General features: G+C 41.5%; 1 protein-coding gene across 2 annotated transcripts in view; it reads right to left on the minus strand.

Annotated features, from left to right (window-relative positions):
• The window catches only part of cstf2 (cleavage stimulation factor, 3' pre-RNA, subunit 2), a 30421-nt gene extending 18779 nt beyond the window's left edge, over positions 1–11642 (minus strand). For both annotated transcript variants that reach the window (XM_038993898.1, XM_038993897.1), the window contains exons 1-3: positions 11558–11642; positions 10987–11065; positions 10666–10835 (exon numbers count right to left, since the gene is read on the minus strand). In XM_038993898.1, coding sequence (XP_038849826.1) covers positions 10666–10835; positions 10987–11065; positions 11558–11636 — 328 coding nt within the window. In that variant the 5' untranslated portion in view covers positions 11637–11642. The remainder of the gene's footprint in view (positions 1–10665; positions 10836–10986; positions 11066–11557) is intronic.
• Between the last annotated feature and the right edge of the window lie 841 nt (positions 11643–12483).

Below are 12483 nucleotides of genomic sequence, written 5' to 3' on the forward strand. Positions count from 1 at the left end.
AAACAACACCCCCACTTCGCTGATCCTCAACACTGGGGCCCCACAAGGGTGCATGCTAAGCCCCCTCCTGTACTCCCTGTTCACTCTTGACTGCGTGGCCATGCACGCCTCCAAGTCAATCATCAAGTTTGCAGACGACACAACAGTAGTAGGCTTGGTTACCAACAATGACGAGACAGCCTACAGGGAAGAGGCGAGAGGCTCTGGGAGTGTGGTGTCAGGAAAATAACCTCTCAACGTCAACAAAATAAAGGAGATGATTGTGACCTTCAGGAAACAGCAGAGGGAGCACCCCCTATCCACATCGACGGGACAGCAGTGGAGAAGGTGGAAAGCTTCAAGTTCCTCGGTGTACACATCACTGACGATCTGAAATGGTCCACCCACACAGACTGCGCAACAGCACCTCTTCAACCTCAGGAGGCTGAAGAAATTTGGCTTGTCACCTAAAACTTTTACATATGCACAATTTAGAGAATCCTGTCAGGCTGTATCACCGCCTGGTATGGCAACTGCACCGCCCACAACTGCAGGGCTCTCCAGAGGGTGGTGCGGTCTGCAAAACGCATCACCAGGGGCAAACTACATGCCCTCCAGGACACCTACAGCACCCGATGTCGCAGGAAGGCCAAAAATATCATCAAGGACAACAACCATCCGAGCCACAGCCTGTTCACCCCGCTGTCATCAGAAGGCGAGTACAGGTGCATCAAAGCTGGGACCAAGAGGCACTAGCAGAGCGGCTGCTGCCTACATACAGACTTGAAATCATTGGCCACTTTAAGAAATGTAACACTAGTCACTTTAATAATGTTCACATACAGTTGAAGTCAGAAGTTAACATAAACAAGTTTTAATGACTCCAACATAAGTGTTTCAACCACTCCACAAATTTCTTGTTAAACTATAGTTTTGGCAAGTCGGTTAGGACATCTACTTTGTGCATGACAAGTAATTTTTCCAACAATTGTTTACATACACAATTTGACTGACTTGGAACAGCTTGGAAAATTCCAGAAAATTATGTCATGGCTTTAGAAGCTTCTGATAGGCTAATTGACATCATTTGAGTCAATTGGAGGTGTACCTGTGGATGTATTTCAAGGCCTACCTTCAAACTCAGTGCCTCTTTGCTTGACAGCATGGGGAAAATCAAAAGAAATCAGCCAAGACCTCAGAAAAACAATTGTAGACCTCCACAAGTCTGGTTCATCCTTGGGAGCAATTTCCAAACGCCTGAAGGTACAACATTCATCTTTACAAACAATAGTACGTAAGTATAAACACCATGGGACCACGCAGCCATCATACCACTCAGGAAGGAGACGTGTTCTGTCTCCTAGAGATGAACGTACCTTGGTGTGAAAAGTGCAACTCAATCCCAAAACAACAGCAAAGGACCTTGTGAAGATGCTGGAGGAAACAGGCACAAAAGTATCTATATCCACAGTAAAATGAATCCTATATTGACATAACCTGAAAGGTCGCTCAGCAAGGAAAGAGCCACTGCTCCAAAACCGCCATAAAAAAGCCAGACTCCGGTTGGCAACTGCACATGGGGACAAAGATCGTACTTTTTGGAGAAATGTCCTCTGGTCTGATGAAACAAAAATAGAACTGTTTGGCCATAATGACCATTGATATGTTTGGAGGAAAAAGAGGGAGGCTTGCGAGCCGAAGAACACCATCCCAACCGTGAAGCACGGGGGTGGCAGCAACATGTTGTGGGGCTGCTTTGCTGCAGGAGGGACTTGTGCACTTCACAAAATAGATGGCATCATGAGGTAGGAAAATTATGTGTATATATTGAAGCAACATTAAGACATCAGTCAGGAAGTTAAAGCTCGGGTTGCAAATGGGTCTTCCAAATCGACAATGACCCCAAGCATACTTCCAAAGTTGTGGCAAAATGGCTTAAGGACAACAAAGTCAAGGTATTGGAATGGCCATCACAAAGCCCTGACCTCAATCCTATAGAACATTTGTGGGCAGAACTGAAAAAGCGTGTGCGGGCAAGGATGCCTACAAACCTGACACAGTTACACCAGCTCTGTCAGGAGGAAAGGGCCAAAATTCACCCAACTTATTGTGGGAAGCTTGTGAAAGGCTACCCGAAACGTTTGATCCAAGTTTAAATTGTTTAAGGCAATTCCACCAAATACTAATTGAGTGTATGTAAACTTCTGACCCACTGGGAATGTGATGAAAGAAATAAAAGCTGAAATAAATCATTGTCTACTATTATTCTGACATTTCACATTCTTAAAGTAAAGTGGTGATCCTAACTGACCTAAAACAGGGATTTTTTACTTGGATTAAATGTCAGGAATTGTGAAAAACTGAGTTTAAATATATTTGGCTACGGTGTATGTAAACTTCCGACTTCAACTGTATCTTGGATTACTCTTCTCATATGTATATACTGTTTTCTATACCATCTACTGTGTCTTCGTCTATGCTGCTCAGACATTGCTCATCCATATATTTATATATTCTTAATTCCATTACTTAGGTGTGTGCAATAGATATTTGTTGTGAAATTGTTAGATATTACGGCACTGTCGGAACTAAAAGCACAAGCATTTCGCTACACCCGCAATAACATCTCTAAACACGTGTATGTGACCAATAAAATGTTATTTGATATCCTTCGACCTCATGGCTTGGTTTTTGCTCTGACATGCACGGTCAACTGTGTGACCTTATATAGACAGGTGTGTGCCTTTCTAAATTTACCACAGGTGGACTCCAAGCAAGTTGTAGAAACATCAAGGATGATCAATGTAAACAGGATGCACCCGAGCTCAATTTCAAATCTCATAGCAAAGTGTCTGAATACTTACAGTACCAGTCAAAAGTTTGGACACACTTACTCATTCAAGGGTTTCTTTATTTTTACTATATTCTACATTGTAGAAACTATGAAATAACATATGGAATCATGTAACCAAAGGGTGGCTACTTCTCAAATATAATAAGAACCTCAAATATAATATTTGTTTAACACTTTTGGTTACTACATGATCCCATATGTGTTATTGCACAGTTTGTCTTCACAATTATTCTACAATGTAGAAAAAAATAAAAATCCCTTGAATGAGTAGTGGTTAACTTTTGACTGGTACTGTACATTTAATAATTGTTACATGATGCATGTATGCTGTTCCCTGTCCTAATGTTTGGTTGTGTGTGTGTGTGTGTGGTCGTCAGTTGGGCATGCCCATGAACGGAGCCCCCCAGATGATGCAGCCCCCATAGGTGGAGGACCTGGGCCCATGCCAGGGATCGTTGGGACCACCAGGTAAAGAGACGCTCATTCTCTCACACACACACACACACACACGTTACGTTCTAGCCTCGTGGGTACCTAAAATTTATTTTCATAAACCTAACCCCTCAGCTTAAAATAGCCTTTGTCCTAATGAGGATGTGGGAAATGTCTCACGAGGGAGAATGTTCCTCGTTTTACTATCCTTGTGGGGACTTTAGATCCCCACAAGGATAGAAGAACCAACCCACACAAAGAAAAACCCTTGAATGAGTTGGTGTGTCCAAACTTTTGACTGGTACTGTAAAATAAGGTATGTTTATTTGTAATATATATTTGCAAAAATGTCTAAAAACCTGTTTTCACTTTGTCATTATGGGGTATTGTGTCTAGATTGAGGGAAATATGTAATTTAATCAATTTTAGAATATGGCTGTAAAGTAACAAAATGTAGAAAAAGGTCAAGGGGTCTGAATTCTTTCTGAATGCACAGTATATCAAATGTGCCCACTAGTCTTGGCACATGCGCTCTAGCCAACAGCTTGCAGGTACAGTGCGGGTAGGCTACCTACATATTATGGATAAGAGCGATATTATTTATATTTGTCAAACGGCAGCCAAGCATTGATGATCATGTCACCAAAACAAGACCCTCGATATTTATTGGAAAGCAACATCAAGCTCGTCACCATGCACTTACTCGCCTGTGAAGTTCATCATAACTTATTTAATCTGTACCCTCAAACTGCATGCTTTCCAGTCGTAGTGGGAGGACCACACAACATATCCTCACGTGACTCCAAGTTTACTTCCATATGTTATTCCACCGCCATTTCTCACATAATTTGGGTCTCCCGAGTGGCGCAGCGGTCTCAGACACTGCATCTCAGTGCAAGAGGTGTCACTACAGTCCCTGGTTCGTATCAAGGCTGTATCACATCCGGTCGTGATTGGGAGTCCCATAGGGCGGCGCATAATTGGCACAGCATCGTCCGGGTTTGGCCGGAGTAGGCCATCATTTTAAATAAGAATTTGTTCTTAACCGACTTGCCTAGTTAAATAAATGTAAAAAATATTATAATAATTCATTTTACAGACATAAAAAGAATGTCGAACCAACAAATTGTCTGTCGGCATTTATAAAATTGTAATTGTCCATCAGCCCGGTCGTGACTTTTTCCATGCATCAGGTAATTCATCCGCATGAAAATGGTTGGATGGAAACGTGGTTAGTGTCTGTAAATAAATATTGATGAATGGAAATAAGAGGGCACTCAACCAACGTGAGTTGAAGTGCAATCAAATAATTTGAGAACCAGTGAAAAGGCGTGTCATGACGTTGGCCTGGGGGTAGGTTTATGACAGTCATAAATACCTCTTTCCCCCTTTTTCCCTCTCCCTACTATAACTGATGTGACATAAGAAAACCCATTGGTTAACATAGAGATTCTGGGAACATCAGAAGTTGGGGGGGAATGAACTATATTCTGGTAATCCGACCAACTGAACATATGCGGTGGTACTTAAGGTATATTATGTCAGTTCGGTTGCCCTCTGACACATTCTCATCAATGATAGAATGACAAACTCTACTGTGGAAAGTCTAAACGTCAGAGGTATCGGATTCACATGGAATTGTTGTTTAATTCAAATGTTTGAATATGAAATTATTTGTGAAGAGATGAAATGTAATTTTAGCTTCCAAATGAGAGATTTGGGTTTTCATAAGTTTGGCTTCTGCTCAACCAGGGGCCCGCCCCTGTGATGTGACATGGGTTACAAACTTTTCAGACACACCCCTCTCCCTCCACTATAAAAGCCATTGACAAAAATATAACTTCCTGTTCCGGGTACATTTAGGATGACGATCCGATGTCAGAATGGTTCAGATAATAACTACAGAACTAAGCCAACATCAGCATGGACTTTGGTTGTAAATGGTATGAACTTTGAACTCGTATTCACTACAGAAGTGATACCTCCTAGCCGTTGAGTTAGCAACAGCTGCTACAAACGCAGGTTAGGAAGGACAGTCAGAGTATCCCGTCTACTACACATCGACGTTACTCCAACGTATCCAGTGACCACCAGAGACATTCTTCAAAGGACAGAGGACTCGGTTTGGCAAGACGATCTTCCATCTACCACCAACCTACTGAAGCGCAGCTCAGAGTAAATATTTATTGAATTTTCCTTTTCTAAATGGGCGGTAATTTAGAATGCATAAGATACTGTATTTACGATGGTACAGCTTCGCCTCTGTTCCAGTCTCCCGCGCTTTCACTAAAACTCAGCCCCTTCCCTTTGTGTAACAAGCTGTCATATCTATTCCGCCCGCTAGGGACGTTTTTCTTTATGACGGCAATTTGTGATCAAGTTATGATTTAATTGTGTATGTGTGATTCTGTGTAATTAGTTAGGTATTTAGTAAATAAATAATTAAAACCAATTTTGTATTGCTGATTCAACTTGTTAGCCAGGATTCTTGCAGATAACCAAGGATTTACCACTTTCAGATGAGACTGAATAAAATGACGATTAATGTGACTGCTATTGATGTAAAATATTGCTAAATCTTTAAGAGTTTATTCGGAAGATAACAGCTCTATAAATATTCTTTCGTGGTGTCCCTCTCTAGTTAATTACATTTACATGATTAGTTCAATCAGGTAATATTAATTACAGAGAAATTATTTTATAGAATAGCATGTCATAGCAATTAATCTGGCATAGCCAAAGACACGACAAGCGCAAAACGCACAGGCTACCATGGTGAGCGAGTATTGCGCATTTTCATTTTAAATAAATATTGATGACTCATTTGTCTCTGCCTCCAGATCGTCCTCCTAAAAAGGTAGGCTATATCATATATGCAAAACGTAGCTCAAGTGTCTGCTCTCATCATTCCTGCTGTTTCAAGTTCAGTAGCCATACCTGCGAGATCAGGTGCGCATGTGGTCTCTATTAAATAGAGTAGGCTATAGCCTATGCATTGGCGGAGAACCAAGTGGCAGTTCTTTCCAAGGAAATATACTTCCTAAATATGATTAGGCTATAGTTTACTACATTGCCTATAAATAAATATTGATCACCCACATTTCTCTCCATCTGAAAATCGTCCCACTCCTAAAAAGGTAGGCTACCCTCAACACGGGGGCCCCTCAGGGATGCGTGGTAAGTCCCCTCCTGTATTCCCTGTTCACCCACGACTGTGTGGACGCGCATGAGTCTAACACCATCATTAAGTTTGCAGATGACACCGCAGTGGTAGGCATGATCACCGACGACGAGACAGCCTATAGGGAGGAGGTCAGAGACCTGGCAGTGTGGTGCCAGAACAACAACCTCCTCCCTCAACGTCAGCAAGACAAAGGAGCTGATCATGGACAACAGGGGGGGGGGGCGCCCGAGCAGGCCCCCAATTCACATCATGGTAGTGGAGCGGGGCGAGAGCTTCAAGTTCCTGTGTTCACATCACTAAGGACCTATTCATGGTCCAAACACACCAACAGTCGTGAAGATGACACGACAGTACCTCTTACCCCTCAGGAGGCTGAAAAGATGTGTCATGGGCCCTCGGATTCTCAAAAAGTTCTACAGCCGCACCAATGAAAGCATCTTGACTGGATGCATTACCGCTTGCTATGGCAACTGCTTGATATCCAACCACAAGGCACTACAGAGGATAGCGCGTACAACCCAGTACATCACTGAGTCCCGAGCTCCGTGCCATCCAGGACCTCGATACCAGGCGGTGTCAGAAGATGGCCCTAAAAGCGTTCTAACAGCCACTGAAGTCAGACTGTTCTCTCTGCTACCGCATGGTAAGCAGTACCGGAGCGCCAAGTCTGGGACCAAAAGGCTCCTGTACAGCTTCTACCCAAAGCCATACGATTGCTGAACAGTCACTCAAGTGGCTACCTGGACCATTCGCATTGACCCCCTTTTTATTTTAGCACTGACTCTCTTGCCCTGGCTCTATGCACACTCACTGGACTCTACCCACACACACTGCTACTCTGTTTATTATATATCCTGATTGCCTAGTCACTTTTACCCCTACCTACATGTACATATTACCCCTGCACATAGACTCGGTACTTGTATATAGCCTCATTGTTGTTATATTGTGTTACTCTTTCCTTTGTATTTCATGAATTACTTTTTATATATATTTTTTTTTTAATTGGCACTCTTGGGAAATGGCTCGTAAGTAAGCATTTCACGATAAAGTCTACACCTGTTGTATTCGGTGCATGTGACAAATAAAACTTGATTAGATTTTGATTTGTAAAAAAAAATGTAGCTCAAGAGAAAGTGCAAGTCTCTCCACCTCTGCTCTCTTCAAACCACATCTAGCCTATTGGCTAATATAGCCTAGTAATACCGATAGCCTTATATAAAATAGGCCATGTGAGAATCTCCAGATTTAACCCATTCCATCAGTTATTTTTTCTCATTTTGAGATTGAATATAGGGTGAACAATTCCTGGGACCATGGCTGGCAAGTCAGTTGTGTCACATACTCCTAAAATAACATTGCGAGACTGCGGTTGGGTTAGGGACCAGTTCTTGCGGTAGCGGGTATGAGTCGGACATAAAGCCAGCGGGTGTGGTATGAAAAGCTGCGGGTGCGGGCAGGATGAATAAAGCAGTCCCACGTACTTCTGCATACTTTCCATTGTGATTAATAGTTCACTGCAGTGCATACTTTACATTGAGTACGGTTACATGCACACACTAATGCAATTGTGGATAGTTAGATTGATAATACACTGAACAAAAATATAAAACGCAAAAAATATAGACAATGTGTTTGTCCCACGTTTCATGAGCTGATATAAAAGACTCCAGAAATGTTCCATATGCACAAAAAGCTTATTTCTCAAATATTGTGCACAAATTTGTTTAAATCCTTGTTATTATCTTTGCCAAGATAATCCATCCACCTGACAGGTGTGGCATATCAGGAAGCTGATTAAAACAGCATGATCATTGCACAGGTGCACCTTGTGCTGGGGACAATAAAAGGCCACTAAAATGTGCAGTTATGTCATAACACAATGCCACAGATGTCAAGTTGAGGGAGTGCGCAATTGGCATGCTGACTGCAGGAATGTCCTCCAGAGCCATTGCCAGAGAATTTCATGTTAATTTCTCTACCATAAGCCATCTCCAAAGCTGTTTTAGAGAATTAGGCCCAACCGCCCTCACAACCGCCACGTGTATGCAATGTTCCCTCTAAGCTGCGAGCGTGCGGCCGTGCACTTACTCCAGAACTGCCACACAGGTGAAATGCCATGCAGCGCAGAGATAAGAGATTGGATTTAACTTGGTTCGCCCCATTATTTTGCACTATATAGATTAACATTGTTTTCTGTGATCGAATCAACATTATTACAGCCCCTTTTCAATGCAACAAACCAAAACAAATGTTACTTTGCAAGATAGTCTGGTTTTGTTGTAGCGCAACGGAGTAGAATTCTATTGGCGTGGGTAGCCCACGAGCAGGCTTTCAATGACCCGCGAGTGAACGCGCTTATCAGAGCAGAGTGCAGAGCCGTGTGTTCCCATTTGTTGATATTCCTTGCTAGCTAGCGAGTTATTAGCTCAGTTATTGATAAGTATTGGTCATAAATGGGGAGTTAAGGCTTCCTACAAGAGCACAAAACGTGTAGGCTACTTTTCAAGCTGTCTTTGGAAAGCCAGTCAGGTAAAAAGCTTATGTCTTAAAGGGGCAGTGCTGTATTTCGAGACAGGCTTGAAAATGCTAATATCCCAATAAGCAGAGGAGTAGCCTACATTGTCTAATTCTCTGTATGGTAATAATAATAAATTGTATTTTGAAAGTGGTTTCTTGCATCATACAACGTACAGTCACCTATTTGACCCATGATGTTACAGACCATGTAAAAAAAATATTAATTAATGTCAAGCCCTTCATAATATAAAAAAGTATCATGCAATGTAGGCTTGCATTGAACACCACAGTCTACTGTAGGCTATATCATAGAAATCAAAAGCTATTTCCATGTGAAAATGTTATGGGATTTTTGCCATTGGTTTTGTTGGTAGGCCTACACTATGCTCAAATAGTCTATTGGCTACTGTCTAAAACTGTAAGGGTACATCCTCAGTGTAGTTGCACAAAATTCTCACAATGTTCAAGTTTCTGCTCACAAGACCTAAAATTTGCTCAGTGCCCCAATTTTTTTAGGTAACATTGCGTGTATGGCGAAGCTACGGACAACGAACACAATTGCATTTTACCGAAGGGCAATTTGAATGTACAGAGATAACGTGAAAAGTTGAGGTTCATTGTCGTGCTATTCATCCGCCGCCATCACCTCATGTTTCAGCATAAAAATGCACGGCCCCATGTCGCAAGGATCTGTACACAATTCCTGGAATCTGAAAATGTCAGTTCTTCCATGGCCTGCATATTCACCAGACATAACCCATTGAGCATGTTTGGGATGCTCTGTATCGACAGCGTGTTCCAGTTCCTGCCAATATCCATTAACTTCGCACAGCCATTGAAAAGGAGTGGGACAACATTCCACAATCAACAGCCTGATCAACTCTATGCGAAGGAGACGTGTCGCACTGCATGAGGCAAATGGTGGTCACACTGGTTCTGATCCACGCCCCTACTTTTTTTTGGTACCTGTGACCAACAGATGCATATCTGTATTCCCAGTCATGTGAAATCCATAGATTATGGCCTAATGAATTTATTTAAATTGACTGATTTCCGTTTATGATCTGTAAAACCCGGGAAAATCTTTGAAAATGTTGTGTTTATATTTTTGTTCAATATAGTTCAATTAAAATGGTGTAATGCTTTGGAAGAAGAACGATTTCCCTAAGAATCCTGTTTACATGGACACCTGATGGCACTGATAAATACAGAACATTGCCAATCAAAATACATTTTCTAACACAGCGACCATGTTATTTTTCGGAAGCATATTTTATTCTGAGTTCGGGTATATAAAGTTTGTATGTGAGAACTACTTCTAAGAAGCATACATTCAGTTGTTCCGAACTCACTTCACTCTAGATAAAGAGGGATGCTCGCTCAGCTGGTGCTAGCACATGCGCAGATCAAATACACCGCTGTAACGCCAATTAAGGTGTTTACATGTACTAATAATTAAAAAGTTAGCTCAGAAAACAGGGTTTAAGATAAACATAAACAGACCAAGGTGTTTACATGACTATTGCATAATATGCCTACTGCCATAATCAGGTTAATATCGAATTATTACTGTGCATGTAAACCTAATCAATGTAGTTAATAGTGCATTGCAGTAGATACTTTCCATTGTGGATAATACTGCACTGCAGTGCATACTTTCCATTGTGGTTAATAGTGCACTGCAGTGCATACTTACTCTTGAGCTCTTCTTTATTCTTCTCACTAGCAGCATTGTCGACACGGAGAGCTCGGCCGCTGAACTCTCTTCCGTTCAGGTTCCGCATGGCACTGAGGGCCGTCTCCTGGTCTTGATACTCACAGAAGCCATATCCTTTTGGCTTGCCTGTCTCCCTATCATACACTAACCTGAAAAATAGTGTAGGGTTACAAAACAATTTTCAAAAGGTAACCAAAAAGCCATATTAGCATGTAATTACTTGAAGAATAGCCTAGTGCACAGCAGCAATTGTTTTAAGCAGGTGAAACGGTTAACGTTGCCTTAAGACTGCTTACTTACCTAAAACTGACAACAAGCCCGACTTCTGAAAAAATGTCTTTCAGTTGCTCCTCTGTGGCCTCATATGGAATGTTTCCCACTGTTAAATTGAGTTAAGAGTTCAAGACAGCAACTTGACTGAGTTGTGGAAAAACTTACAGAATACAAGATTCCTAAACAACAACATGCAAAAGACATGAGCGGCAGAGTTCTTAGTTAACGTTACTGTTGTCTACGGCTGAACCACCTGTTGCTAGTAGCAATATGTGATGGTAATTCAGACACCATTAGCAAACTAACGTTAGCTAGTTAACTATAAACCTTGTTAACACAGGTATACACTTAGCTAACTTGCCACATACTTATGTGATACTGACAGATGAATACCTTGGCTAATTAACGTGAGGCATACTTTCTAGCTATAAAAATGCGTTTGATACAAATCCTGCACACATTAACGTTAGTTAGTTATCTGCTGCTGTGCTATGTCTAGCGCGGTTTGTAAGCTATCCAGCTCGCTAGCTGTGAGTACAAACTTATTCTCCGACATACACTTTTGAATCAACTAGTATTCCCCAATCAATAAATTTACCAAAGACAGAGCGCAATGAACGGTCAACAGCGGGATCTCTACCAGCGGCAGCAACAACAGCAGCTGCTAAATTCGCCATTTTAGGGAATGACAAGTGTAACAACAGGAAATGTTCAACTTTAAAGTGTAACACCATCCGGTTGACGAGGGGGCCTCGTTCAGTGTTTCAATGAATCGGCGTTTCATCACAGATTATCCATTAGGTTGCATATTGACCAGATACTCTAATGGCCGTTCTAACAATGAAAATAAATCATAAAATAAAAGGCAGTTGGGAGGAGGCAAGATCAGGTGGGACCATTCGCGCCAATGAGAGGGCAGATAAGCGTGTGAACAACAGACACAAGGGTTTCCATTAGTTACCACAGCCACAAAGTCCAAATTGGCTATATCGTAACAATTTGCTTTTTGGTCTTCATTTAAGAATAGGGTTATGCATAAGGTTACGGTTAGGTTTAAAATCACAGTTTAAGAAGATAAAGTGTAAAAATAGGTGAGGTGTATGACTTTGTGGCTGTGGTAACTAGTAACGACCAGACAACTCCGGTATTGTATTTTTTCTCAATGTTTGGATGTTACGTGTCCTATTTATATCAGTACACTCGTAACAACCTACTCGTTACGAAATTTATATTTGATAAAGTAAGCCACACGTAGCATATAAACCATTCAATGTTTTGTTAACAAAATTCGATATTCTGCCATTGGCCTCCATACAAAAACTCCTGGCTCGAGCGAATATATCCCTCCCGCTTCGCCTCTTCCTCTCTGGTTTCATACTAAACGATCATTGAATCGTTCATTCCGTCCTCCTTGAAGTGATGAGTCATTGATTCAATTAATGAAAGTAGCTAAATGTTTCCGGTGTTGTCCACTGAAAATGTACAATTTCAATTAAATAACAGCACTACTATTAATATATTTGC

Source organism: Salvelinus namaycush, chromosome 5 (assembly GCF_016432855.1).
Source record: "Salvelinus namaycush isolate Seneca chromosome 5, SaNama_1.0, whole genome shotgun sequence".
Taxonomy (NCBI): Eukaryota; Metazoa; Chordata; class Actinopteri; order Salmoniformes; family Salmonidae; genus Salvelinus; species Salvelinus namaycush.